Below are 25,656 nucleotides of genomic sequence, written 5' to 3'. Positions count from 1 at the left end.
AGGTCGTGATAGTAAGTGAAGAAGATCTGCAAAGAGTTTCTGCGGCATCCGGTGGAACTGTACAGACAATTGTCAACAACATAATTGATGAGGTCTTGCGATATCTTGATTAGGAAAAATCTGTTAAAAATTTTAATTGATACAGTAAATGTTTGCTAACATTTTCTTTTCTTCATTCAATTTTTTAATTCTTGTCTGTTGTTTGGCCTAAAGGTTCTTGGGACTTGTGAGATTTTTGAGGAAAAGCAAGCAAGTTGGAAATGAGAGGTTTAATATTTTCAGCGGATGCCCTTCTGGAACGACAGCCACCATTGTTCTACGTGGTGGAGCTGACCAGGTAGGTAACTGTTGATATTATGGGTACCTGTGGTGCGTTGGTTCAATTCCGACTCTGGTTTTCCATTATACTGTGATTATCAGTTCATTGAGGAGGCTGAACGGAGTTTACATGACGCAATCATGATAGTCAGAAGAGCTATGAAGAACTCAACTGTTGTTGCTGGTGGTGGTGCTATAGATGTATGAATCCTCTTATGAGTGATGCATCATGATTATAATATTTGGAGACATTGTGTTCGGTAGTGACTAAACCTGTGATTTGCATGGCAGATGGAAATAAGTCGGTACTTGAGGCAGCATGCTCGCACTATAGCTGGGAAGTCTCAACTGTTTATCAACTCTTATGCAAAAGCCCTTGAGGTAATTAGCTAGTAGTGTGGTAATATTAAATATTCAATCTTTGTGGCATGGACTTCATGCATGTGGTTTCAAAATTGTGAAAATGACCATCTTTATTGTGATCTACCAATCTTGATTTGCTAGGGAATCAATTTTGCGAGCTTGCTTAGTTTATATTAAAAATGTTCGAAAGATTATGTATTTTACCTGCTATTGCATTGGTGAAAAGCCACATCATAATGTTTTCCCATATTTCTAATACAAGGTATGGGCTTGGATTATAAACTTAACAAGGTATACTGCACTCATGGTGCAGGTTATCCCACGACAACTATGTGATAATGCCGGGTTTGATGCAACTGATGTGCTGAACAAACTAAGGCAGAAACATGCGCACTTCCATCTGGTAGGTCTTTAACTTGTTGGAATTGCCTTTTGAAATATGTTTCATATGGCATTGCTTGAATGCTTTTATTACAGGTGAGGGTGCACCGTATGTAGTGGATATCAACACCGGTGGAATTGCAGATTCATTTTCAAACTTTGTTTGGGAGCCTTCGGTTGTGAAGGTGCGTGTCTATCTTCAACAATTTGATTATGAATACTGATTATCGATGAATTACACTGTTGCTCTTTTCATTTCTGCCTGCTGACTTGTATGTGATTGAAATCCTGGACCCAGATCAACGCTATAAATGCTGCTACGGAGGCTGCTTGTCTTATTTTAAGTGTGGAGGAGACAGTAAAGAATCCCAAGGTAAAGTTAATACCTACTTTGCTGTGGTTTGAAATGAAATATTATTTTGAGTTCCTTGGATAATGGTGGTTTGCTTCTATGTATAATAAGTTGCCACACTTATTTTAGCTAATATATTTACCGTGGTTATTCAAAGTACTAGTGAAATATGCTTCAACATAATGCATGTTAAGATATTTGTGTCACTCTGCATTCAAAAAAGTGTTTTAAATGCTTGTATTAATGTTCATATCAGATCATAATGTGGAGCTTGTGCCAAGTTAAATCGGATCTGAAAATAACATGAACCTCTCTATTCATGCATTTCTGTTTTTAAGCTGATTGTTTCCCATCATATATGATGTTGCAGTCTGAAAGCGCTCAGGGAGAAGCTGCTGCAGGTGCTATGGGTGGACGTGGGGGAGGTGGTTTCCGTGGCCGTGGACGGGGGATGCGAAGACGATGAGCTCACCAAATAGCAATATTCTTGGAAGTGGAGGTGGATTAGTCAAACTTTTGTCTACTTGATTTCAGTTTATTATGGGTTTCAAGTTGATGTTCAATCTTGATGGCTGGGATTTTGAACCCGAGTGGCCTTTTCTGTCTAGCTTCTTTCTGGATTATGGCAGCAGATTATTTTTCCAGCATGCCCTACCCCCATGTCTGTAGGAGATTTTTCTTGAAATTTTTGTTTCCTTTATTTCAGAAGAAATGGTAGAAGGCAATAGCACCCGCTCCTTTTTTTTTTTTTAACGCAATTTCTTGCTCTCTCCTTTACTTTCATTTGTAACCTAACCATGGGCGTTAGACCCATACAGAATGTTTTAAATTTTTCCAAGTATAGGCCTCCCTAGACCTGTAGTCTGCTTAAGGGGATCCTTTCTATATTTTTGAAGTATACGATAAGATGTAGAAGTCTTAAATCTATTAAAAGACATTACAAATCATACTTGGAAAGGGCCAACTCCAAGGTTTAAAAGCTAAAATATACATTACATGATTAAACACCCTGCAATAATAGAGCAAATGATGTCTACTTATAACAAACAAATAAAGTTTTCACATATCATCTCAAAGACTTCATCCTTGGCTGTAGTGGCGAGGGAAAAAAAAATGGAGAGCAAAGGTTGTTAAAATCGTGATTTTAACACGACACGAAAAGCCGTTCACAAACTCGGATCGTAAAAACGGATCATAAAATCGTAAGGAATTTTAAAATACATTAAAAAAAAAATTCATGCTTCAAATAAAAATTCATATATATTTCAAGCATTCAAATAAAAATTCATACATAGTTCAAGCATCTTAAAATACATGATTCAAATAAAATTTAAGAGTCAATTTGTCAGAAATTGAAGAATTAATAACTTTGAGAATTTAATTAAAATTTGGATTAGTTTAATTAATGAAATCATGAGCTTAATTATAGAATTGATGAGTTTGAGGACTTAATTAAACTTTGATTTAATTAATTAAAGGAATAGGGGGTTCAATTGAAGAAACACCAAAGTTTGGAGCTCATACAAAGAAAAATTGCTAGAAAATTAAAGTCCAAGGACCAAATAGGCTGAAAAAAAGTGAAGACAGCTGGACATGAGGGGGGGAATTTTGTTTCAGCACCTAATTTTTTCAAAATCGCAAAATCGGTCTTGAAATCACGATTTTGCGCGATTTCATCCGATTTTTACGATTTTACCTGATTTCAACCCGATTTTATCTTCTTTTTTTTTTTCAAGCGATTCAACCCATAATGCATGTTTTGACTTGTAAAATCGTATAATTTTCTGAATCAAAACGTGATTTTAACAACCATGATGGAGAGCCAATGGAAGGAGAATATGACAGAGCCAAGATGGGTTTTTCGGTGGCATTCAAATGCGTGGAGAAAGACAGAGATGCAAGCCCCACCACCATGTGCAAAGTCGTTGAGATGCAAGACTCACCATGAAAATAATTGTTAGCAACTTAGCTTATAGTTTCGAGTTAGTTTCCATAATATACATATTTTATTTATTATACTTGGATTGATACGGTCTTAAAAAAAACTCATTAAATCATAAAATTTAATGTCATATCCCATTGAGTTTGGGTTGGATTTATATCAAATAAATAAGTCATGAATTATCAATATTGTGGAATTATATATAGTATGTTTATTTTTTTAAAAATATTTTTTATTTTAGAAATGTATTAAAATAATATTTTTTAATTTTTTTAAAAATTATATCAAATATGTTTTTCTTGACCAAATTCATTTTGATGGGATAGAGATTTATGCCGTGGATAATTGGGAATTTTTGACTTCACATGTCTAAGAAGATGAAAAAACAAGCGCTAGTTGATAATGAGATTAATTAAGTGGTTGTGGTTTTTGTTTTAAAATAAATTTTTATATTAAAATATATATTAATGGTATTTTTTTTATTTTTTTAAAATTATTTTTAATATTAGCACATCAAAATAATTTAAAAACATTAAAAATATATTAATTTGAAGTTAATAAAAAAATAAAAAAAAATTAAATTTTTTTTAAAAATACTTTTAAAATAAAAAAACAAACAGCTCTAAAAACTTTTCAAAAAATCAAATGTCTGAACAAATGACTTCCCAAGTCTACGAAGAAAATAAAAGCAAAGTAGCTTACACAACAAGTTGAAAGAACACCCCGTTCCACAAGCTTAAAGAAAACCATTAACAGACTAATGAAAATAATTGTGGGGCCAAGATCAATTCAATTGCTCAAACAGTAATCACAATTTATTTTAATTTTGATAAATTTTTATGTTAATAAATTTATGTTAGAAAATAATTTTTAAATATTAAAAATAAGCGGGATTTTTTTTATTTGACTTTAAATATATCAGTTTTCATCAAATAATTCAATATTACAAGATTAAGTTTAGTTAATCATGTAAGAAACCATGCATGCTTCCAATCTAATATATAGGAAGTGGGGGTAGCCGGCGATATTGATATTTCAAAAGAGATATTCTAAATATTTCATAAGAAATAAAAATCAGCACTATCAAGGATCAAACCAGAAGATTGATTAAACGGATACCAAAGGAAAAAGAAAACATTATCGATTTAGGTTTTTTTTAAGCTGAAATTATCTTATGATGGTTTTATTTATTTATTTATTTTTCGTAAGCCATTGATAATGTGCTATCTATGAAGAAAAGTAAAGCAGTAAACAAGAAGTTGGAATATCCAACACCACAAACCGAAGTCTCCTGGCTAGCACTGTCCGTGAAGACTCTCCCATTCAATGAAGCCCAAGTCTCCCTTGGATAATTAATTCAGCATAGAAAATTCAATGATACAGATAATTGTCACTGTCCGATCAAATGCATAGAAATTGCAAGAGAAAGACAAAGATGCAAGCACCACCATGAAAATAATTGTTAGCAACTTAGCTTCGAGTTAGTTTCCATAATATACATATTTTATTTATTATACATGGATTGATACGGTCTTAAAAAAAAAAACTCATTAAATCATATAATTTAATGTCATATCCCATTGAGTTTGGGTTGGATTTATATCAAATAAATAAGTCATGAATTATCCATGTAGAATTATATATGATATGTTTGTTTTTTCAAAATATTTTTCATTTAAAAATATATTAAAATAATATTTTTTTAATTTTTTAAAAAATTATATTAGATATTAATGCATCAAAACGATTTAAAAATATTTTAAAAATATTTAATTTTAAATAAAAAAAAATTAAAATGTTTTGAAACGCGAATTCTACTGCGTTTCCAAACAATTCCCTTTACAGTGAGTATCTTTGATCTTTCTCTTGCAATTTCTTTTTTCAAAATTGTATTACCAGAGGCAAGAACCTGCTTCCTTCCCTTCTTTTCCCAGCTTGACTTTTCCAAGTGGCTTCTCTTTAGTCGCATCCTGTGTGCGCGAGGAAATGGCGTCCCCCTTGTAAACTTTTGAAAAAGAATAATAGTGATTTATGCTGTGTAATTATTGTTTTTTTGTTTGTTAATATATTAAATTAATTTTTTTTAAAATAGTTTAAATATTAATATATCAAAAAAATTAAATTTTTAAAAAATTCCGTTCCACGTTCCAAAACATCCTTTAAGTGAGTAACTCGTGTAGAAGAAGATATCGAGATGACTTTATTTTCTCTTTATTTTGTAGGATTAAAATTATATTTTCTTCTGATGGTCTTGTCCTGGAAGCAGAAAACTCATAGCGATAGCCTCGAGAGGAAGTAGAAGCTCAAATTAAACAGTATTATCAAGTCCATATATAGCAAAGTTGCACATCATTTTGGTTTCTATATAAAAAACTTCAAGTTGAATCTCTAGAAAATATGTTTATAAATCAGATTGCCAAATCTAAGTGCAAGAAGAATTCTGAATGAGTCAAATGATGTTTTTAATGAAAAAGGATATTGATGTAGCCGTCTCGGTTAAAACCCAAGGTTTATGAGTTTTATAAATAAATTATAGGCAAATAAATAATTAATTTTAAATTTTTTTTATGAAAATTAATTATCATTAATTCTTTATTTTTTAAAATTTGAAAATTTATTATAAAAAAAAGATTAATGTGTCAAAGAACCATCTCAACCTCAAAACTTAAGCTGTTAGGTGAGGTTCCAGGATATGATTCATATTATTCTCTAACACCCCCCTCAAGTGAAAGCCCTTTAGGCTTGAAACTTGCACAAGCTCACATTACCTTGTGCTTAATTTTATCAAATAAATGGGATGATGAGATTCGAACTCGTGACCACTAGGTCATCAAGGCTCTGATACCATGTCAAAGAACCATCTCAACCTCAAAGCTTAAGCTGTTAGGTGAGATCCCATGATATGATTTATATTATTCTCTAACATAATTAAGAGTTTCTAACTTGAATTTTTCAGATTTTACACACTTTTCTTCACCATATTTTAATTTTTTTTTTATGCTTTTGTTTTCCTCCAAAATCTAGAGTTTTGGTGCATCTTGTTGAGAGATATTTGAGTTACATATTTTTAGTTCAAAAACCTTATTCAAAAGTATATCTAAACTAAAGTGGTGTTGTTGAAATTTTGGGAATCATATTCAAAACATTCTAGTTGTACAGGTGAATAGCAATAAAACCTTCAGGATAAATAATTCATTATTGATAACAACAAAAGATTCATTATTTTAAAGTGCTTAAACAAGTAAATGTTATTTTATTTTTGGTATTTTCAGATCATTTTAATGTATTAATGTCAAAAATAATATTTAAAACATAAAAAAATATATTATTTTAATATATTTTTAATCAAAAGCACTTTAAAAAAATAATAATCTTTTATATTATCGAACCTGCGACATAAAAATGATCTAGAAGGTAGCCTGGAATACCAATTTGATAGTATACGGCGACAAGAGTGATGTCTTTTTATCTTAATTTATTTTACTTGTATTATTGAGCAGCACCTTGGAGAATCAAATTGACCGGCGCCAAGTTTGCAATAAAATGATAACGGGGTTCTACATATTATTTAACGATGTTAACATTTTCTCAACTTTCCATTATAAACACTCAATCCCAACTGAAGCTCCACATTGCGAAAATAGCTTTGCATTTCCTTTTACTCACAAGCTATCATAAACCCTCTTGCGAGTAGTGTAAATTTAGCATGGCAAAATCAGCCTTCTCTAGGCCCATGGCTGCCACGGTGATGACACTTCTTGTGGCAACTTTGCTGCTCATGTCTTCTGAGGTGGCTAATGCTACGCTAAATTATGATGGAGCTGCAGCACTTGCACTTGGTTTGTAAAGAATCTCTTGTGCATTTTATTTTGTCGAAGAAAGGGCCATTTTCTAGTTACTAGTACAATATAGGATCCTCATAGATTCTTTCGTGAATTTACTACTCAACTTCAATTCGTTTGCCAAAAAGAAGATCATTTTGCAAATAGTTGTTAATATTCATAGATTCTTCTTGTTATGTTTACTGTTTTCCTATCCTTCATCTTAGGACGAAGGGCTCTCCTAGCTGAAACCACCGGCCGAGGAGGCTACAACGAGAATCCCAACGGCCGAGGAGGTTATAACGAGGATCCAACTGGTCGTGGAGGATATAATTAACTAGTAAATGATAATTTCAAAGGTCTATCTCTACTATAACAATATGTAAGTTTGGTGCTTGAATAAAAGAGGCCCTCTAGCCAAGGATATGTTGTGATGATTTCCAAGGATATGATTTACATATCAATGTTGTAGGATTGAATGTTTTTTTATTATATATCTGAAGTCTGTGTCATATAAAGTGAGATTTTCTTAAGTCACAAACTTTATTTATTGACAGCTCTTTTGTTTAATTTAATTTTATCGTTTACTTTGGTATACATTGCATATAAACTAAAAACAATTTTATCGTTATTTAAGGTTGAGATTTTGTGAATGAAAATATATCTTATTCAAATCCATCTCTGAGGAGTAGCCTATATATGTATATATATGATAGTTCAGCAACATGTAGCAATTCCATGGCATGAATGATGGCACCTTCTGCATACAAATATTACAAGTTACAATTTGATAATTTACAACAATAATGAGGTAATAATCCCTCACAGTATAACAAGCTAACTTATAAAATATTCTTCTACTAAATTTTTTTAATATGAAATATTAATATGATTAAAATAATAATTGGTTAATAAAAACTTTATACTAAAAAATCTAATTTTTATCTTTTGTAAAACTTCAAACCCAGTCAAATGATAATGACCCGTCAAGTCAACCTAAAACATGAATCACTCATCCTATCCTGGATGACACCCATTTTTGAAATTTTTGTTTCCTTTATTTCAGAAGAAATAGTAGAAGGCAATATCACTCACTCTTTTTTTACCCTTTTTTATCGAACTCCATTTCTTGCGCTCCCCTTTACTTTCATTTGTAACCTAATAGATTGTGTGAAGATTAGGGGTCCCACCTCATTGTCTCATATTTTTTTAAATTTGGATACATTTTTTTATATAAAATATTAAAACCTCAAATTTTTTTTTTCTTCTTGAGTCAACCTATGACCTAGGATTTGGCTACTCCACTAACTCTAGTTATTTCTGTTTTTTGTTTTTTAAAAGTGTTTTTGAAAAAAACAATTATTATTTTTATTTTAAATTATTTTTTTTTGTGTTTTTAAATATTTTGATATTAAAAATAATTTAAAAAAAATAAAAAAAACCAGTGCAGGTATTTGTTCAAGAAGAGATTAAAATCCTGGAAGATATCAATTAAAAAAAAAGCCAGTGTAGTTTTGAAGTGAAAGTCGACATAAAATATATTATGAATGATGTATAAGGATCTCTAAAAAATAAAAATATTTCTAGTTATTTTTACACTCTTATCAATTGGTGTCAAAACATGATAAAAAGCTAATTACCTCTCCATCAAGAAATTAAACTTTGACATGCAGTTCTGCTAAAAGACATTACAATCATACTTGGAAAGGGCCAACTCTTAAAAGCTAAAATATACATTACATGATTGAACACCTTGCAATAATAGAGCAAATAATGTCTACTTGAAACAAACAAATAAAGTTTTCTCATATCATCTCATAGACTTCATCCTTGGCTGTAGTGGCGAGGGAAAAGAAAGATGGAGCCAATGGAAGGAGAATATTACAGAGCCAAGATGGGTTCTTCGGTGGCATTGAAATGCGTGGAGAAAGACAAGTGTGTTTGATATTGCGGTAACTGTTGTGGTTGTGATTTGAAAAAAATTGTTTTATAAAAAGTACTTTTAGTTGAGGTTGGTTTGAAAAAATAGGTGTTTGGTTAAAACTGTAGTTGAAGAAAAAGTAGTTTAATGTGTTTGATTAAAAATGCTTTTGAAATTGAGGTTATAAAATAATTTTAAAATATATATACTAATATTGATGGTTTTAAATTTAAATATTATAGAATTAACTATTCATATTACATCATGAAATAAATAATACTTGATATAAAATATTTTTTATTATTCTATTAAAATATTTATAATTTCATTACATACAAAATTCAGCCAATAAGAACTACATTTTTTATAATTTTGTGAGTGTGTAATAAATAAGATAAAATATTATCAAGTATAAAATTGATATTACAGTACGAGTGAATTTAATTTACTCTATACTAGTTTTTTGAAGAAAAAAAATATTGTTCAAAACTAGATTTTTTTTAAAAAAAAACAGTTAAAAAAATTAATACATTGAAGAGAAAGAAAAAAAAAAAGTGCACGTGAACAGTGCAATTCACTGCAGTGTGCCTGAAACTCTCGTAAAAAAGCAGTAATTTACTGCTTCTCAAAAGTCGTGGTCCTGCCGCATATAAATGGCGGGACCCATGTGTTTTTATTATTTCACCATTTATAACCAAATAGTCATTTCATGGGTTTTTGAAGAAACGCGAACGCGTAGCCAAACGGACATGCAAGCCCCACCACCATGTGCAAAGTCGTTGAAATGCAAGCCCCACCATGAAAATAATCGTTAGCAACTTAGCAGGGATAAAAGTATTTTTTATTTATAAATATATTAAAATAATATTTTTTTATTTTTAAAAAAATTATATTTGATATTAGCTTATCAAAATGATTCAAAAATATTTAAAAAATATTAATTTTAAACCAAAAAAAATTGAGTTAGTTTCGATAATATACATATTTTATTTATTATACATGGATTGATACGGTCTTAAGAAAAACTCATTAAATCATATAATTTAATGTCATATCCCATTGAGTTTGGGATGAATTTATGTCAGATAAATATAAGTCATCGTGTTTCCAAACGATCCCTAGTTTGACAGTGAGTCTTCATCTTTGATTTTTCTCTTTCAATTTCTTTTTTCAAAATTGTATAATTATAAGAGGCAAGAACCTGCTTCCTTCCCTTTTTTTCCCAGCATGACATTTCCAAGTGGTTTCTCTTTAGTCACATCATGTGTGCGAGGAAATGGCGTCCCCCTTGTAAACTTTTGAAAAAGAATAATAATGATTTATGTTGTGTAATTATTGTTTTTTTATTTGTAAGTATATTAAATTATTTTTTTTATTTTTAAAATTTTAATTTTGATATTAATATATTAAAACAATAAAAAAACAAAAACAAATAATTTTAAACAAAAACAAATTTAATTTTTTAAAAAAACTGTCCCAAACACGTCCCAAAACATCCTATAGGTGAGTAAAATGTGTAGAAGAAGATATCAAGATGACTTTATTTTCTCTTTATTTTGTAGGATTAAAATTAAGAGGATGGAAATTATATTTTCTTCTGATGGTATTGTCCTGGAAGCAGAAAACTCATAGCTATAGCCTCAAGAGGAAGAAGAAGCTCAAATTATTAGGCAATACAGGATCTTCGATCCTATAAAACTAAACACAAAATCTATTTGACACGTTCGCTCGAATAATTAATCAGTAGTCCAAGCTTTTGCAATCTGCACGATGAGTATTTGTTTCCAAGCTTGGATGGGTGCTCGGAAATAAACAGTATTATCAAGTCCAAGCTTGAAACTTTGCTGGCACTAACTGAAGTCAAGAACATGCCTAAATTAGGTTTAGAAGTTGTTGACTCGGATTTTTATTTATTTTTCTTGTTATTTTCAAAAACAATAATTTATAATTAGATTTCAGATTTTTATTTGATTGGAATTTTATTAATTAAATCGGTTTAATTTACTATTTAAATAGTTTTGCATGTTATTTTTTAAAATAGTTAAGAAAATTTTGGGATTCATAATGATTAATATAGCTATAATATAAAGGCTTAGGAAATCTTTTTTTTTTTTTTTTTTTTCTTTTCGCTATAAGCTGACTATCAAGTCCTCAACTTCATTAGACCATTTGATACTTTCCTGGTACTTCAAAGACGCGGATGGTGTTTGGCTCATGGAAGAATCTTAATGTGTCCAATATTCATGAGAGCCTATATATCGTCTTCCCCTTCTTCGAACATCGAAGAAGATTGGATAGAAATCACTTACAATTTCGGAAGTCTGTCAAGGAGCTTCCCCTTCAAACTATGGCAGCCGGATGTTTGGCAATTAAAAGAATTGGAATCTTATCAATGGTTTTTTGTCTTCTTTTTTTGACATCTTTTTTTTGGTGGGGGTATTGCTACCGTAAAGTTCTAGAGTGAGAGACAAGGGAATTTCATAAGGGCAAGAATGACCATTTTATAATATTTTATTTCAATTATTTGTGCTGTAAACAAGGCAAGACCATGCGTACGCTCCTTTGTTTTATTTTTGTGTCTTCTGTCTTTACTAGTTGCTCCTCAATCAGTGCTCTCTGTCTCTCCCCTTCACATTCTTTGCCTTCTTCTTTTGCCACAGTACCTAAGGTTAATTTCTAAAGAGTACCGATCTACCGTTTTCAAGGGACTTACAGATCAATTTGCTGCTCGGTGTAAAACAGGTAATGCACAGAAGAATGCTATATCTATCGTTTGGTCTCTCTAGCCACAATTTGGCTACTAGTTTCTTTTTCATCTTTTAAACTCTGCTAAACTATATCATTACCGGGTAGATTTGCAAGTTTGAAAAGCTGATGACATAATTCTTCGTGATGCCAATATCCTCTCGATGATAACCTCCTATATTTAGTTTCATAAACTGGGTTCAGTGTTTTTTGTTTGCAGTTCATTGGCTTCTGATACTGTTGGGGTTTATATGCTGTGAACGTTACAGAACTTTAACCTTAACTTTAATAAGTGTAACGCATGCCAAGTCAATGTAATTGGAGTTAGTTTACGTGGTGATTGAAATGAGCAAGTGTAAGGATAGGATGCGATAATTTTGGAAGCATAAAAGTGCTGTAATATTCTGGAATTGTAAAAGAGAAGACGGGGAACGAAAAATATGCAGTGTAAAGAAAACTCTCCCTTGTTCATAGCTGATTCTGCAGAAAATTGCAGACATGTGTTTTGCTAATCTAAGTGATTTTTTCATATATTTGATAACTTGTTAATGATGTAAACATCCACCCAACACAGCAGAAGCACTGGATTCTTAGCTTTTTCTTACTATTGAGTTAGAGTACCGTCAATGTTTAGGCCAAAAATCTGATCTTATCTGTGACATCATTCAGCAGGATGGAAGTTGTTGGAGAAGTCTTTCTCTCGGCTCTTCTTGAGCCTTTGCTTCGAAAGTTAACCTCCGGAGACCTTCTGAACTTCGTACGCAAAACACAAGTGGAGAAAGAACTTAACAAGTGGAGGCGAAGACTGTCAGAAATTGATGCAGTTCTTAAGGATGCAGATGAGAAGCAAATCACAAGTTCGACTGTGAAAATCTGGCTTACCAAGCTCCGAGATTTGGCTTATGATGTGGAGGACGTGCTGGACGAGTTTCAAACAGAAGCTTTGGCAAGCAAGGTGAGGGCAGAATCTCAAGCCAGCAGCAGTACTGTCCGGAAGCTCCTCCCAACTTGTTGTGCTGGTCTGAATCCAAGTGCTATTGAGCTTAATATGAGGACGGGGTCCCGGCTGCGGGACATAACTACACGACTAGAAGCAATTGCTAAAGAGAAAAATGAGCTTGACGTGGGAATCATGGCTGAACAGAGGCCAAAAGGAGTGAAAAAAAGGGTGACTACATCCCTGGTCAAAGAATCCCATGTTTGTGGAAGGGATGATGACAAGAAAGCCATACTTGAATTGTTGATGAACGATGATGCTAGCAACCTTGAGTACTCCGTCATTCCAATAATTGGAATGGGTGGTATCGGGAAGACAACTCTTGCTCAATTTGTCTACAATGATGAGAGCGTGAAGTTTGATTGCAAAGCATGGGTCTGTGTTTCTGATGATTTTTACATTCCGAGGATAACAAAAACAATCCTCCAGCACTCGGGAAGCTGTGAACATAAAGATTTAAATGTTCTTCAAGAAACATTGAAGGATAAATTGTCTGGAAAGAAGTTTTTGATAGTGCTGGATGATGTTTGGAGTAACAACTATGATGATTGGACTGCCCTTTTTCTTCCCTTCAGTGCAGGAGCAAGGGGGAGCAAAGTCATCATCACAACTCGTATTGAAGACATTGCTTCAAAAATGGGCTCTGTTCGTGCTTACACTTTGGAAAGGCTATCATTTGATGAATGTCTACGCATATTTACCCAACATGCTTTGGATTCCGAAAATTTTGATGCTCATTTGGAATTGAAAGAAATAGGAGAAGAGATAGTGGGAAAATGTAAAGGATTGCCTTTGGTTGCCAAGACACTTGGAGGACTCTTACGCCATAAACAGAACCTTGAAGAGTGGGAAGATATTTTGAGCAGTGAGATGTTGAATTTGTCTGAAACTGAAAGTGACATTCTTTCAGCTTTGAGATTAAGCTATAGTCATCTTCCTTCCCATTTGAAGCAGTGTTTTGCTTACTGCGCAATCTTTCCTAAAGATTATGAGTTCGAGGAGGGCGAGCTAGTTTCCTTGTGGATGGCAGAGGGTTTTCTGAATCAAAAAAGGAAAAAGAAGCACATGGAAGACTTAGGCCATGAATATTTTCGTGATTTATCATCAAGGTCGTTGTTTCAACAATCTAGTAGCAACAAATCACGATTTATAATGCATGATCTTATAAGTGATCTTGCTCGGTTCGTAAGCGGAGAAATATGCTTTTACTTGGATGACACGAAGAAGGAACCTTGCTCAGTGGAATCATATGCTGCTGTTCGCCACTCTTCATTCACTTCTCATAGACATGACATTTCTCAAAGATTTGATGTCTTCAATGAAATGAAGAACTTGAGAACATTCTTAGCATTGCCACCCTATTTATTACCTTGTCATCACTTATCTAGCAAGGTGTTGGATGATTTAGTGCCAAAATTAAAATGTTTAAGGGCATTGTCACTAGCTGGTTATTGTGTAGAGGAATTGCCAAATTCTATTGGTACCTTAAAGCTTTTACGTTACCTTAACTTGTCCTATACTTGGATTAAAAGATTACCTGAATCGTTGGGTGAACTCTTCAACTTGCAGACTTTGAGGTTACGTGGGTGCCAGAAGCTTGTTGAGTTGCCCACATGTGTTGTCAATTTAATTAATTTGCAGTGCCTTGATATTAGAGATACAGATGGGTTGCTGGAGATGCCTCCGCAGATAAGCAACTTGATAAATCTTCGCATGTTGCCTAAGTTTATCGTGGGAGAAGGAAAAGGGCTTGGGATAACGGAGTTGATGAAGCTTTCGCATTTACAAGGGCAGCTTAAAATAGAGGGGTTGCAGAAGGTGAATGTTCGAGATGCAGAACTTGCAAATCTGAAAGAGAAGACAGGTCTATGTGACTTAGCCTTGCATTGGATTAGTAATTTTGATGATCCACTACGAAATGAAAGGAATGAACTGCACGTCCTCGACTCATTAAAGCCTCACCGAAGTCTAGAAGAGCTGTCAGTTACATCATATGGCGGTACCGAGTTTCCATCATGGATAGGGGATAGCTGTTATTCTAAATTAGTGCACCTAAAGCTTCTTACATGTCGCAAGATCACATCACTTTCATCGGTTGGAAAACTCCCTGCTCTAAGCCATTTGAGGATAGAAGGAATGGATGGGGTGAAAGAAGTGTATGCTGAGGATTTCCAATCTCTTGAGACTTTATACATCGACGATATGTTGGGGTGGGAGCGATGGTTGTGGTCTGACGGTGTCAATGAAAGTACTCTGGGAAAATTTCCTAAACTCAGTGAGCTTACCTTGAAATATTGTCCGAGGTTGATTGGAGATTTGCCAAGTTGCCTTCCTTCACTCAAAAAGCTTCGCATCGAAAGATGTCAAGGGGTGATTCTCGCTTTCAGAGCTGCGCCTGATCTAACATCCCTCGCAAGCTTACAGTTAATTCAAATTTCCGGCCTTGTAAGCTTACATGATGAGCTCGTGCAGGCCTTGGTGGCGCTTGAAGATCTTGATCTTGAATGGTGTGATGAATTGACGTACTTGTGGCAAGATGGGGTTGATTTAGACAAACTTTCTAGTTTAAAACGTTTACGGATCTTAGGCTGTGAGCAGCTCCTGTCGCTGGTAGAGGGCGAGGAAGGGATTTTGCCTTGCAATCTTGAGGTTTTGTCGGTGCAAAACTGTAGTAACTTGGAGAAGCTGGCAGATGGGCTGAGCAGCCTCACATCGCTCAGAGACTTGACAATACGTTGTTGCAGAAAACTAGAGTGCTTTTCTGAAGGAGCAGGTTTGCCTCTCTCTCTCAAACGTCTTCAGATTTCACATTGTGGTTCTCTGAGATCGTTGCCCGATGGAATGATGACAGTGGTGAACGACAGCCTTCTTGAAAAGTTGGTAGTTACTGCTTGTCCATCCCTAAAATGGCTTCCTAAGGGGAAGTTGCCAAAAACACTCAAGGACTTGAACATTTCTTGGTCTCTTCCGGAGGGGATTTTGCAACGTGATGCAAGGGAGACGTCTTGCTCTAATCTTGAGCATTTAACACTACAGGATTTATCTGCCACAACCTTCCCAACTGGCGAGTTTCCTATCTCTCTAAAGGAACTTGATATTTTCAATTGCAGAATACCGTTATTGCCACCCCTGCATTTCCTCTTCCATCTCACTACCTTGAGGATATGTCGGTGCAATGAGTTGAAGTCGTTCCCCAAAGGGGGCTTGCCACCTAACCTGACTTTTCTCGAAATTAGGAGTTGCAAAATTACACTGCCAGTGTCAGAGTGGGGACTCCGCATGCTCACCTCTCTTAAACGATTCGCAGTCGAATCTACAATAGATGTGGATCGCTTTCCGGATGATGAAGGTCTGCTGCTTCCCACTTTGTTAACTTGTCTTGAGATCTCTAATCTGGAGAATCTTAAATCGATATCCAGTGGCCTCCAACACCTCACTTCCCTTGAAGATCTATACATTTTTGAGTGCCCTAAACTCCGGGTCTTCCCCAGGGAAGGCTTGCCTCTCTCACTTGGATATTTACGTATCCGTAGCAGCCCTCTTCTGAAGGAACGATGCTTGAAAGAGAGAGGAGATTATTGGCCCGTCATTGCCCACATCCCCGAAGTTAATATCTCGTAAGATGCCGTTGATTCTTCAGTTTTTTGTTATGCAGGATTTGAACGAGAAAAAAAAAACAGAGAAACAGGTATTCTTTCTTGGTTTATCTGCTCCATAATCACATCCAAGGTTTATTGCTTCCTCACGATACTTCACGCATTAATGGACTTTTACTTGTCCTTTTTTCTTTCCATACACTCCTGTAACGACAAGGAAAATTAAAAGAAAAAAAAAATCTACATAAACAATTGGATCATTTAAAAGGCTTGCTTGGATTGGACTAGTCCACATAGTCATGCACAGCATAAACATGCCTGCATATTTTTCTCCCTCTTCTTAAAATGCTATGCAACCTCATGCATCTGTAAGGAGAACAACTTTTTATTATTATTATTGTTTGCTTTGCTAGGCAAGCAATGGATTAACTTGAGGAACTAAGTTTGGCTGGTCTGTTGCCCAGGATGGAACCCCTGCAAGTTGCAACTCCAACGTAATTTGTTGTGATCATGAGCGAGTATCAAGTCTCCATCACTTAATATTAGGCATCCGAGATTTTAAGGTGGCTTAGGTTCCGACATGCAGTCTTCAATCAAACGAGGAGGCTTGCCTGGTACTGTTCTCCAGCATTTCTGTTATCACACAGGTGTCATGCAATTCTACCATCTTAAGATAAGAAAGTAATTTCGAGTTCTGATTTCAGTTTGATGTACAAAATGCAGTTTCATCATCTTTAACATACAAATGAAGGCGACTTATAGGCATTTTATTATTCTTGGATGCAATTCGGTGTCTGATGTTCATTTATGCGGGCAAACTGTACTTTACAAGCCTGGGAAGAGGCCAAATGAAAGGCTGCATCTCAAATCAGTGGTGAGCTGTGTGTTTCCTCGCCACTGTCAGAGTGGGGACTCCGCATGCTCACCTCTCTTAAACGATTCTCAGTCAAATTTACAATAGATGTGGATCGCTTTCCGGATGATGAAGGTCTGCTGCTTCCCACTTCGTTAACTTATCTTGAGATCTCTAATCTGAAGAATCTTAAATCGATATCCAGAGGCCTCCAACACCTCACCTCCCTTGAAGAATTAAACATTTTTGAGTGCCCTATACTCCGGTTCTTCCCCAGCGAGGGCTTCCCTCTCTCACTTGGATGTTTATATATAAGTAACAGCCCTCTTCTGGAGGAACGATGCTTGAAAGAGAGAGGAGAGTATTGGTCCATCATTGCCCACATCCCCGAAGTTTATATCTGGTAAGATGCAACACTGTAGTAACTTGGGGAAGCTGGCAAATGGGCTGTGCAGCCTCACATCGCTCAGAGACTTGACAATACGTGGTTGCAGAAAACTAGAGTGCTTTTCTGAAGGAGCAGGTTTGCCCCTCTCTCTCAAAAGTCTTGTGATTACAAATTGCGATTCTCTGAGATCATTGCCCGATGGAATGATGACAATGTTGAACGACAGCGATTGTAACAATTGGATCGTTTAAAAGGCTTGCTTGGATTGGACTATAGTCATGCACAGCATAGACATACCTACATATTTTTCTCCCTCTTCTTAAAATGCTATGCAACCTCATGCATCTGTAAGGAGAACAACTTTTTTTATTTTTATTGTTGACTTTGCTAGGCAAGCAATGGATTAACTTGAGGAAATAAGTTTGGCTGTTCTGTTGCCCAGGATGGAACCCCTGCAAGTTGCAACTCCAACATAATTTTTTGTGATCATGAGCAAGTATCAAGTCTCCATCACTTAATATTAGGGACCCGAGGTTTTACGGTGGCTTAGTTCCGACAGACAGTCTTCAATCAAACGAGGAGGCTTGCCTGGTACTGTTCTCCAGCATTTCTGTTATCACACGTGTCATGCAATTCTACCATCTTAAGATAAGAAAGTAATTTCAAGTTCTGATTTCAGTTTGATGTACAAAATGCAGTTTCATCTTCTTTAACATACAAGTTAAGGGGACTTACAGGCATTCTATTATTCTTGGATGCAATTCGGTGTCTGATGTTCATTTATGCGGGCAAACTGTACTTTACAAGCCTGTGGAGAGGGCAAATGAAAGGCTGCATCTCAAATCAGTGGTGAGCTGTGTGTTTCCTCGCAGAACACTGTCATTTACTTTCAACTTATTTCTATACACTAATGGATTGCTGTATGCTATGCATTTACGTTTCCTATTTGCAGGCAAATTTCATCATGTTATTCACAGCAATGAGTTGTACCGCATGAACGGTTCTCATCGATGAGAGGACTCCTTCTCTGGGTCTTTTCAGCGTAGCTTTACCTCTTTCTTTTTGTTTGAAACCCATTGTTGGAGAGGGTGAGGAATTTGTTGCTGTGAGACTGTTAAACCTTTGATATAGTGGATTTTTTCTCGGAGTTGGTCCCGTGGTTTTTCCCTCGAAGTAGGGTTTTCCACGTAAAATCTTGCGTTCATGTGGATGTATGTGCTCTTTGTGTCTGTGTTATTGTTGTGGTTTTTTTATTTGGATTTATTGTTGGCTAAGAAAACGTCAACCTGTAGGAAACCTGCTTCCTGTGTCTCCTAAAAGCACCAAAGCATATGTGACACTTTCATTCTAGCAATTTAGTAGTCCTATACCTAATCCCCTTGCTGGGATTAAGGGGGGAAAAAAAAAAGGTTTTGGGAATAAATTGTTTTATCAGATCAGAAACAGATATGGAATCTTGCGAGGTACCTCATCGAACAGCTCCTGCATTAAATTTTTTTTATCAGATTTCAGCATCTTCCATTTGAAATGGGGCGCTCCAGAGCGCCATTGTACACTCACAACAACTTTATATTGGTAGATTGTTGATATCAAGAAAAAAACATCACTGTACAGAGGAATTTTCTTCGTCAGGCAGTAATTGTTAATTGAAACTCAACAACCTTCATTTCGTCATCGCTTTGACCGTTAAAAGAGTTCGATCCTAGCAAGATAATGTTGGTTTGATCAAGTATAGCATCAGGATGCAAGTACGCAACACATAAAAGCACTGCATCAAACTTTTTTAAAAAAATGACATGAGAGGGTAAGGTTGCTCTTCTTCATCAATTATTAGAAATCGACAAAAATAAAACATGCTGTGCCTGAGAAAAAAATGACAAGCAGATCAAAGTCCCAAGACCAATTTGTTCTTTACTGCTGCTATAACAGAACAAAAAAAAAAAAAAAAAGCAGACAGTTTTTACTGCAAATGATGTTCGAAAACTCCTATCATTGCTACTGCCAATGACATACCACATACCCGTCTTCTACACAATCAGTACTCAATAACATTGTAAGAGAATTTGAACAGTTGAAGAAGCAGAATCAATAGATGCATCAGAAGACATAGCGTTGATATTCTCCACTACCATCTTTAACTTGAAGTTCTTTTCCTTCTCAAGGATCAACACCTCCATCAGATTCTCATTTTTTTGCATTATCTGTGCCTCTCCATCAGACTCTCTTCGTAACAGAACAATCATACCTGCTACTCGCCTTCTCTGCTACTGTCTCTTGATTAAGGGTCTCAATAGCTCCTTCTATTAATTCCACTCATGTTTAGACCTCTATGATCTCCCAATAAACCCTCCAAGTCACCTGACCCGCTTGACGACTCACTGAACCCAATGTTGGTGTCCGTATCGATGATGGTTTCACCTCCAAAACGAACTGTTTTCACAACATCATCTTTAGACTCAGCGTGAAATTCTGGCTCAAGCTCGAATTTGCTCTCATTAAATTCTGGCCACTGATCCTTGTAGTCTTCACACTTGAACCCGCTGAGTCAATGTCAGTACCAGAAGTAATCTGGCTTGATGTACCATCACTTAAAGCGTTGGGTTCTTGGAATCTTTCTTCAACGTTAGGCAACCCACGGAAAAACTCGTTGAACAAAAGGTCCCATCCTTCACAGTTCTTGAAAAAAGAATACTGTAACAGCTGATCAGCAGAAGGTCTCCTTGAAGGGTCTTGATCAAGACAAGAAGCAACCATATCTTTGAACGCTTGAGAAAACTGGCTGTTCTTGAAATCTTTCTCGCTCTTCTCATCGTAATCATAATCAGAGAACCCAAACCTCTTCTTCATCTTCAACATCAAAGACTTCGAAGGAGGACGGTAGGAGAAAGGAGGTCCGCCATGGGCCAATTCCAACGCAGTGACACCAAAAGACCATATATCAGACTTGAAACTATAACCTGTGTTTGAGTCTTGGATAACCTCTGGCGCAATCCAATATGGGGTCCCTGCAAACATCAGTTAACCTCATTTTTGATGAGGAAGACAATGATGATGATTTCTCAACGCTGCTGGACTCGTACATCCATACCGACATGCCAGAATCTTCAAGTTTTATGCTGCCATTATCTGTGTGATTTAAAAGAATGTTTCCTGCCTTGATATCTGTGTGTAAATAGCCTAGACGATGAAGATAAGACAACCCCTTTAGGGTCTCTTTGAGAACTATAGCAATGCATGGCTCTAGCATGCCATCAGGGAAAAAAGAAGAGACTATGGATTGGAGAGAACCGGCAGCCATGTAAGGCATAACCAGCCAAAGATGGTGATCCACGGTAAAAGAACAAAGGGAGCCAACAAAGTTAGGGTGTGAATGAAGTGACATAGCCTTGGTTTCACGTCTGAGATCATCAAGATCGGCTGCAGAATATTGTTCAAGATCAATAATCTTGATTGAAACCAAACCTGAGTACCGGATGTCGTTGTTGACACATGTTGCTTCGTGAACTGTGGCACGAGCACCACCACCAATCTGTTCCAAGATTCTATATGCATCTGCGCCCGTTGGGTATTGAATTTGAACTATTCCATCAGCCCTGGATGATGAAGATGAAGCTGACATGGTTTTGATCTTGATCTCGAAGGAGATGGATTTTCAGTTGGTTTTCTTGTGAAGTCTCAGGGGGAGAGAGCAGTGATTTATCTTGGAGAAGTAAGAGACAGAAGATGCATGGCATGGGAAGTACATGAGTGCCTTTTATGTGGAAGGGAGGGATTTAATAACAGAGAGAAGCAGGCCTGGGCAGTTTGAGGGGTTCAATACGCAGGAGCCTGTGCTTCCTGGGCTTCTTGTACCCCAGTCCTCATGGTTTGGGCCTTTTTCTTTCGGAATAACAATGAAGCTAGAAGAGAAGGAGATAGGGTGATTAAGTTGGAAAAATTGTTCAGAGCTAAGCATCACAGCTTTAGTTTAGCTATATTATAGTTGGATATCCGCGCTATATGACAGGTTTATTTTATATTTTATAAAAAATTATTGTAAAAATTTATAATATAAAAAATAATATTTTTTTAATATTAATAATAATTGTTTTTTAAAAATTTATTAATTATTTTATTAATAATATTAATTATAATAAAAATAATAATATTTATAACATAAATAATACTATTTTTGCACTTTAAATTATAAAATAAAAAATAATATTTATAACACACATTATTATATTAATACATATGGTTGGACGCGGACGCCTCCATATCCAACTTGGGGGTGGCGTGGATATATCCAGCCCCCCTTGGGGTTGGAGGTGAGCCTGGACGCGTCCATACCCACTATGGATCTGGGTAGGGACGCATCCACGGCCACCTGGGGGTTGGGCGTGGACACATCCACGCCCACCTTGCGTTTGGGCGAGGACACGTCCACATCAACGCCCACCTTGGGATTAGACATAAACGCGTTCAGCCTCAACTTGGGTGTGGGTGTAGCCATGGCCAACCCCACTTGGGGATGGGCGTGGACGCGCCCAGACTTCTAATTATAATAAAAATAAAAGTAATTATAACGCAAATAATACTATTTTTAATATTAATATTTTTAATGATAATAAAAAAATGTTATTTTTAATATTAATACTCTTAATCATAATAAAAATATAAAAATTATAACACAAATAATATTTTTAAAAATATTAATAATAATTTTTTTCAAATTTATTAATTATTTTATTAATAATATTAATTATAATAAAAATAATAATATTTAAAACACAAATGATAATATTTTTAATATTTATACTATTAATTATAATAAAAATAATTATATTTATAACAAATAATTATATTAAAAATTTTAAGGATGATTACAACACAAATAATAATATTTTTGATATGAACACTTTGAATTATAAAAGAAAAAATAATATTTATAACACACATTAAATAAACACATATATGGTTGGGCGCGGACGTGTCCGAACCCGAGCACCATGTGGCGATGGGGTTGCCATAGCCAATCGTGCAACCAAAGCGCCAGGTGGCCCTCAAGTTTTCCCCAGCACCACTTGGCGCTTGGGTTGACATAGCCAATTGGATATTTTGCCAAGACCCAGGTATCAGGTGGCATTGGGTCTGCACCACGTATCGGAGCCGTTCAAGCGCCAGGTAGCGCTCGAGTCTGCCCCGCACAAGGGTAGGGCCATCCATGCGTCATGTGGTGCTCGATCTGCCCCGCACAAGGTCTGGGCAGTCTAAGTGTCATCTATCCTTGCGTGGGTTGCTCCAGCATCAGGTGTGCGCTCCCATGGCCTACAGCCCCACCAAAACTTGTGTTGAAAATTTTCTCTCCAACCATTCTTTAAATGTTAAATGCACCCAAGCGAAAAGACAACCTCATTGCTAACCTGCTATTCTTACAACTCTTTGTGTTAAGAGTTGGGCTAGTATTACACTGCTCCAATCCATAATTCATAATGCTCCAATCCATAATTCATAATACTTTGTATATAGGAAAGCTATAATATATGCTGATTCAATTCATAATACTTTGTATAAATGCTGCTCGCAAAGCATGTGTGAAAGTTTGCTCTTTTGCAAATTCAGTCTGCTTCTCAATTCTCAGCTTGCACTAATAGACATCCTTCACTGCTCGCATGGAAAATTTAAGAAAACACAAGTTGTTTTTTGTTTTCTTGATTAATTTTTATTGCTATGAAACAAGAGTTTGTGACAAACAATGTAATTAAGCAGTGAACAAATGAGCAACATGCACCGGCCTCGAGCACTGTTGGAGCGATTATTCAATACAAATCATCAAACGATGGAAAAAAAATAGAAGTACAATAAAACATAAGAGGAATACAGGGAAAGAATGGTGATGAATCCCATCCTCAAGGCTTAGGTGCAAGACCAGCCTTCAGAGCTTGAATGGTGGCAACATCATTCTTGAAGGCCTTAGCCAGGATGTTATCGTCAATTAATGCTGGTGGTGAAAAGGGTAGTAGGAAGTGATACAGTCCCTGCACTAGCACTTCCAAAAGCAGAAATTGCCAAAGCTGGATTTTGAGCACCGGCATTGTATTGGAAGTGGACGAGCCCCTTGGGGACTATGAACATGTCACCAGCCTGTAGAGTCTTGGTGAAGAGCTTGTTGGTTGTGTCGACGAATCCTCCGCAGACCGAGGATGAGTGTGAGGCGGATTAGTAGTGCCAGCCAGAAATTCAGCTGCACTTACCTTTGAGACCTTGAAAGCTGAAGGTGGTTGTGCGCCAACAAGGGCACGCATGCCAGTGAATGTGAAGAATGCTCCATCCGGGTCTCCGGTGATTGCCATTTTGGCGACGACAAATAAAGCTACTAGCAGTGACAAGAATTTGAAGGTGGAAGAAGCTGATGCCATGATGAAGAACTTGATGTGAAGATCAAGGTAGAGCTGCTGTAGTCTATTATGGCATTTGTGATGATGTGCTTGGTTTTGAAAGATTTATATAGAGGAGAACCTAACAGAAAGGCAAGCATGTACAGCAGGATAGCTCTTCGATAATAACAATTGATGAACAATACAATGTTATCAGCACCAATGTTTGTATTGTTCATTCTTTATATATATACATATAAAACAAAAAAAAACAAAGTATGATGTAAAAAAAAGGAGTACAGTGCCGGCGGATGTTGTTGCTGCAGGTGCAGGGAATGAACTTGAAATTTTCTTTTATATCATACTTTGATGCTCCTGCAAATTAAAACCAGCTGCTAACAATCATCTGAAACTCAACTTTCATAAACATGTTTTCAACTGAAAAATCCATGATTGAACAATCAAATATGAAATCAATGTTCAAAATTTAGTTCTCAAATCCAGATTATTAAGCCTTCAAGAGGAGGCTGGTTTAGATACTGATAAATATTCAATCTAACCTCATAAAACGATCATGTATCTATGTATCATTCGTAGAGGTGCAAGAAATCTGTAGATATGTATAGTTTGTGCGTATAGTTGTGAAGGATGTGTTAAGTTGTAAAAAACACTATTTTTTGTTAGATGTGCAATCATTTCAAAATATTAATAAGTTCTTTATGAGTTATAAATAAACACAACAGCAAGCCCTATCTCCATTACTCAAAATCAAACTCGAAAAAGACTGTCAGGCAGCCACATTGAGCTTGATTTTAACACAAGTTATCTCTCTAACTGGTTTATATCCCCTGGTGTTCTCCTGTTTCCACATGACCTTAATGTCCAGATTTTAAGGTATCAAATTCCTCCCCTACCATCCGCCAGAACAAAAGAAATGCCTGTTTTCTGTGTTCTCCTCATTTTTTTGTTCTCAACAGCACTTCAAAGCAGCTTAGGTCAAAAAAGCCAAGGACCAAGCTACAGATCCTGAATTTCGTGGCATAACTTAAGATGCCATTAAACAGCATGTCGAAGAGGCCTTTGGCTTCACACATCCAACAGTTCATGTCTTCTAACGAGACATTTCATTTGTACACAGAGAATTTTAGAAAAGCTAAAGCATGTTTGTTTGAATATCAATGCGACTTTCGAATGAAATTTTTGCAGAAAATGATCAACTTCAACCTATATGAAGAATGTCAACTAGCCACTCTCGCATGAAACCCAATAGAGCTGAAATTAATTAATGTATATACTCTTCTTAGAGATCAATTAAACTGCAGAAACAAAAGCTATCTACCGCTCCAAATTTACCATGTGTTATTTTTATTTTATTTTTTAGATGGAATAATAAAATAAAATTGAAATAAATGACATGAAAAAAATAAATCTTTATATATTTCTTGGCCAATAAAAGGTTGATATATGAAATAAATATTTAAGATATCTTGTAATAAATACAAGATTCCATTAATAAAAAATGACCAATAAAATAATATTATGTGATTTGAAAAAAAAAAAAAAAACTTGAGAGCCCCTACTAACTTCTATAAATTGCAGGTTTCACCCTAGAATAAAAGGAGA

At 35.5% G+C, this 25,656-nt stretch overlaps 2 protein-coding genes, 1 long non-coding RNA gene and 2 pseudogenes across 12 annotated transcripts in view; 3 read left to right on the top strand and 2 right to left on the bottom strand.

Annotated features, from left to right (window-relative positions):
• LOC118038984 (T-complex protein 1 subunit eta-like) overlaps nucleotides 1–2,159 on the top strand; it is a 36,323-nt gene extending 34,164 nt beyond the window's left edge. The window contains exons 1-7 of one of the 2 annotated variants that reach the window (XM_073408566.1): nucleotides 12–92; nucleotides 214–337; nucleotides 421–519; nucleotides 610–699; nucleotides 995–1,247; nucleotides 1,361–1,435; nucleotides 1,785–2,159. In XM_073408566.1, the coding sequence (XP_073264667.1) occupies nucleotides 88–92; nucleotides 214–337; nucleotides 421–519; nucleotides 610–699; nucleotides 995–1,096 (420 nt within the window). In that variant the 5' untranslated portion in view covers nucleotides 12–87 and the 3' untranslated portion in view covers nucleotides 1,097–1,247; nucleotides 1,361–1,435; nucleotides 1,785–2,159. Of the gene's footprint in view, nucleotides 1–11; nucleotides 93–213; nucleotides 338–420; nucleotides 520–609; nucleotides 700–994; nucleotides 1,248–1,360; nucleotides 1,436–1,784 lie in introns of those variants that run through there. The other variant, XM_035045556.2, reaches the window with a different exon arrangement.
• A 4,781-nt stretch (nucleotides 2,160–6,940) lies between these two features.
• Nucleotides 6,941–7,733, top strand: LOC140955460 (uncharacterized). The gene is made up of 2 exons (XR_012169530.1): nucleotides 6,941–7,195; nucleotides 7,405–7,733. It is a non-coding gene; the product is annotated as an uncharacterized lncRNA (long non-coding RNA).
• Nucleotides 7,734–11,376: 3,643 nt separating this feature from the next.
• Nucleotides 11,377–19,027, top strand: LOC118038985 (putative disease resistance RPP13-like protein 1). Of its 9 annotated transcripts, none has more exons than XM_073408880.1 (7): nucleotides 11,377–11,840; nucleotides 12,516–16,457; nucleotides 16,901–17,050; nucleotides 17,160–18,024; nucleotides 18,120–18,268; nucleotides 18,376–18,526; nucleotides 18,630–19,027. In XM_073408880.1, exons 2-3 carry the CDS (start codon nucleotides 12,517–12,519, stop codon nucleotides 16,932–16,934), a joined length of 3,975 nt encoding a protein of 1,324 aa, XP_073264981.1. In that variant the 5' UTR covers nucleotides 11,377–11,840; nucleotide 12,516; the 3' UTR covers nucleotides 16,935–17,050; nucleotides 17,160–18,024; nucleotides 18,120–18,268; nucleotides 18,376–18,526; nucleotides 18,630–19,027. The 9 variants fall into 9 exon arrangements, with proteins under 9 accessions (XP_073264981.1, XP_073264979.1, XP_073264977.1 ...); XM_073408878.1 differs by having other exon boundaries at nucleotides 12,064–16,457; XM_073408876.1 differs by having other exon boundaries at nucleotides 11,377–16,457; nucleotides 17,160–17,812; nucleotides 17,904–18,024.
• A 606-nt stretch (nucleotides 19,028–19,633) lies between these two features.
• LOC118038747 (serine/threonine-protein kinase BLUS1-like) lies at nucleotides 19,634–21,296 on the bottom strand (annotated as a pseudogene).
• A 1,936-nt stretch (nucleotides 21,297–23,232) lies between these two features.
• LOC118038986 (germin-like protein 9-3) lies at nucleotides 23,233–24,617 on the bottom strand (annotated as a pseudogene).
• Nucleotides 24,618–25,656: the final 1,039 nt, after the last annotated feature.

The sequence above is a fragment of the Populus alba genome, chromosome 4 (genome assembly GCF_005239225.2).
Source record: "Populus alba chromosome 4, ASM523922v2, whole genome shotgun sequence".
In the NCBI taxonomy this organism is placed as follows: Eukaryota; Viridiplantae; Streptophyta; class Magnoliopsida; order Malpighiales; family Salicaceae; genus Populus; species Populus alba.
Note: the sequence above shows the minus strand (reverse complement) of the source record. Positions and strands in the feature narration are given on the sequence as shown.

What these genes read in the sequence shown, in the direction of transcription:
- LOC118038985 (XM_073408880.1), top strand. Translation starts at nt 12,517, where the DNA reads ATGGAAGTTGTTGGAGAAGTCTTTCTCTCGGCTCTTCTTGAGCCTTTG. An exon ending in ATCCCCGAAGTTAATATCTC is followed by an intron (nt 16,458 to 16,900) that starts GTAAGATGCCGT and finishes TCTGTTGCCCAG; the next exon opens with GATGGAACCCCTGCAAGTTG.